The sequence below is a fragment of the Anoplophora glabripennis genome, unplaced genomic scaffold (genome assembly GCF_000390285.2).
Source record: "Anoplophora glabripennis isolate ALB-LARVAE unplaced genomic scaffold, Agla_2.0 scaffold6689, whole genome shotgun sequence".
NCBI lineage: Eukaryota > Metazoa > Arthropoda > Insecta > Coleoptera > Cerambycidae > Anoplophora > Anoplophora glabripennis.
The window spans coordinates 1-3,763 of NW_019422763.1; the positions used below are offsets into that span (position 1 = coordinate 1).

Sequence of the window (3,763 nt, forward strand, 5' to 3'; positions counted from 1 at the left end):
TTGCGGACCCATGTTCATAGGAACTTTTTTTCTTGTTTTAGTGTCCCCTATTCTATGACACTATGCAATGTACTTTTTTCTATGTCACCCTGTATATGTACAGCTACTTCCCACCTCAAAAATCAAAATTTGGATTTTTTTTTCCTATGAACTATACCTACCGAAATTTTGCTTCGTATTCCTGCTATATATAAAAAAATTCTTCAATTTCAACCCTATAAAAACGCCATTCCGCGGTTTTTTCATTTTTAATGACCCTTCGAACAAGTCATGTGATGAAAATCCTTGAACGTCTTATTTCCTTCCTATTTTGCAAAAAATAAGAATTAAAACGTATAAGGATAAATGCGACGAAAATTGAAAAATTGGCTAAGTTTGAGCGGCCATATATCAGTCAATTTTCCAACCAAAAATACTCTATAACCTCGTTTTGAAGGAAATTTTATCTACTTTTTTTCTATGAAGCAATGCCTATATCTATATTTACTAAAAGAAAAACTAGAGGCAAAAAAGTAAAAAAAAAATCAGAAAATCCAATATTTTGCTTTTTTTCAAATTGTTTATTAACGATTATTTTGCATAAAATTTTCCTTTTAAATTTTTTAAATAAGCTATTTTGATGGAAAATTCAATTCTCTAAATAATTTTTCCTATGAACTATACCGAAATTTTGCTTCGTTTTCAATTAAAAAACTGAAAGGGGTGCATTTTCACCCCTATCTCCAATTTCCACCCTCTAATATTGAACGATTCATGTAATAAAATATCTTGNTTTTAAAGCACTATGTTTAGTTTATGAATGTCAGTGACAACGACTTCTAACATCTACGTAGTTTAGGTGAACTATAATATAAATCCACCTGTCGTGACATAATTTAGAAAAAATGTGTGCTCCCTTCACAGCCAAAATTAACCCCGTTTCAATATTTCAGTGAGAAATTATTCCAGGCGAAAACTTTTCCTTGCCTCACACAAATGTGAATGACCCACGATTGGTTTCACAAACAGACCGTATATATCTTGTATGGTGTCGTATTAACGTCATGAACTATTAAAATAATGGTTATTTATTGACGATAAAAAGGTTTTATTTTAAATCTAATCAGAAGAGGAAATATCTCCTATGCTTTTATATATTTCAGATCAATATCTTTAAAATTCTTAAATTGTAAATGATATATATGAAGTTTAATAAGCACTTATTTTGAACCAAGGCAAGTCTTGCTAAAAATTTTTTGACTTACATCATGAAGTTCGGTGGGAAATGGGCCGTCGCCGACTCTAGTTGTATATGCTTTGACGACTCCAATTACTTCACCAATTCTATGTGGTGAAATGCCAAGCCCGGTACATACACCACCCACGCTGCAGTTGGAAGACGTCACATATGGGTATGTACCTAGAAACGATTAGTCGTTTTAGGATGGCATCAGTTTTAAAGTGTTATGCCTACGAGCAGACTGGGGTTACAACAGACAACAATACAAGTTTGATAATTTATTTCTCTGTGAAATGTACAGTAACCTACTTTTTTTCTTTCTCTCATCTATTAATTAATGACTCAAGTAAATGTCTATATTTTTTCAGTCTTACTATTTGCATTTTTTCACCCGTAATTCGATTATAAGGGTATGCATCATAGCATTTCTCATAAGAACCTATGTTAAACATTCAAATTTTTGGCATTAATTAAAAACAAAAACAAATCGATAAATAATTCACAGAATTTGGTTTTGCATTGCAAAAATAATATATCTCAATAATACGAAGCACTCTGTCGTAGCACTCGATCCTCCTTAAATTGCAAATAAAAGAGACACGAGAGGCTAGACGAAAAGTGAAAGTATATACTGACATCAAAAGAATGAAGAATATTAAAAATATACTCACCAAAATCTATATCTAACATAGCAGCATTAGCTCCTTCCACAAGTACTTTTCTCCCTTCCTTAATAGCTTTGTCAAGAAAGGAAACTGTATCGCGAACGTACGGTTTAATTTTCTCTGCATATCCCTTATACCTTATCAGCTCCTTTTCAACATCAACTCTTAACGTTGGAAACATTCTCTGGTACATATTAGCCAAATCTTGAAACCTAGAAAGATTTTTGACATCTTCTTATTATCAGTGGAAGCTGGCAAAAATTAAAACGGCGATATTTTGATAATGAGGCATGGGATTCACACCATTCTTTTAGGAAAACTTTCATATTGAAAAAATTGAAATGAAATTTGAAATAAAAAAATTAAAATGGAGTTCTCTATGGTGCGATCTCAAACCGGGTTGTATATGTATGTGCAAAATACATTTTTTCATAACCAATGGACATAATACTATCCTCAATATCCTCAAACCATAAACACGTGCAGAAAAAGTTAATAAAACATGTATTTACTTTAACTCTCATATTTTCGCTTTATTTTGTTTCCTCCATTCACACTTCCATTTTTTTCCTCTCAAAAGACAAAAGAAGCGTCGGTGTAAGGTAAAAGTATGTGCAGTTATTAATAAAAATTTAATTTTGACACCCTGTATATTACAAAGGGGTTCTAAAATGAATATTCCTTTTCTTTCACTTTTTGTCAGATTAAAATATACCAGTAATAATGTATATGGGGCATTCCACGCCAAATCGACCACTTTTAACCCTAATCCCTTTCGATTTGGCTCAAACTTTTTTATCATTTTCTACCCCATTGAAAACCTGAGAAATTTTTCAAATTTTTTCACCCAACTCAAAAAAAGATGAATTTTTGAAAAAATAGCCTTTTTTTAATTTCTGTTTTTAAATGTACTTTTTGAAAAAAAATATATCAAAATTATTTAGACCTACACTGTTTTTTTTTTTCAATTTTCGAAAAAAAAACGAAAATTTCAAGATTTACCATTTTTGATTTTTTTTTTTTCTTATAAAAAAAACTGACATTTTCTATAAATCCTCAAATTTTTGTGGTTTTTGTCTTCTATTTTTTTTTTTTGAAATTTAGCTTATTCTCAATGCCATTTTGAAAATTTTTGAAAATGTATATAGAATCCCAAAATCGAAAAAAAATATATGAAAGAAATAATTGAAAGTGAAACATGAAAAAAATTTTGATTTTTTTTGAAAAAGTTAAGAAAAAAATAGATCGTTTTGAATAATTTTTTTGTATTTTTTTTTTTCGAAAATTACATCCACAAACAAAGAATGAAAAAAAAGTTGTTATAAATCATTTTGAAACCATCCTCTTTTAAGACTTTTTGAAATTGTCATTAATCGCTGCATGGCATACATTTTTTCATTTTCAAAAATTTTCAAAAATGGTTGAAATAAGCTAAATTTGAAAAAAAAATTTTCAATCAATAAAAAATATAGGAAACGAAAAAATACCACTGAAAAAATTTGAGGATTTATAAAAAGTGTCAGTTTTTTATAAGAAAAAATAAAATTTTCAAAAATGGTAACTGAAAAATTTTCGTTTTTTTTTCAAAGATTGAAAAAAAAACAGTGACGATAGGTCCAGATAATTTTGATCTATATTTTTTTTCAAAAAGTACATTTAAAAACAAAAATTTTGAAAAATAAAAACGTCCCGATAACTCAATTTTTGAAAAAGTTATGGTTATTTTAAAAAAAGCTATTTTTTTCAAAAATTCTTAACTTTTGTTGAGTTGGGTGAAAAAATTCTCAGAGGTTTTCAATGGGGTAGAAAATAATAAAAAAGTTTCAGCCAAATCGAAAGGGGTCAGGTTTAAAAGTGGTCGATCTGGCGTAGAATGCCC

The 3,763-nt window shown here is 29.1% G+C and overlaps 1 protein-coding gene across 1 annotated transcript; it reads right to left on the reverse strand.

The window, feature by feature from the left end:
* Positions 1-1,244: 1,244 nt before the first annotated feature.
* Positions 1,245-2,163, reverse strand: LOC111693026 (adenylosuccinate synthetase-like; the record flags this gene model as incomplete). Its single annotated transcript, XM_023457164.1, has 2 exons — positions 1,891-2,163; positions 1,245-1,399 (listed from the first exon to the last, which is right to left on the reverse strand). Coding segments are annotated over exons 1-2 (342 nt in total), but the record flags the coding sequence as incomplete, so codon positions are not given.
* Between the last annotated feature and the right edge of the window lie 1,600 nt (positions 2,164-3,763).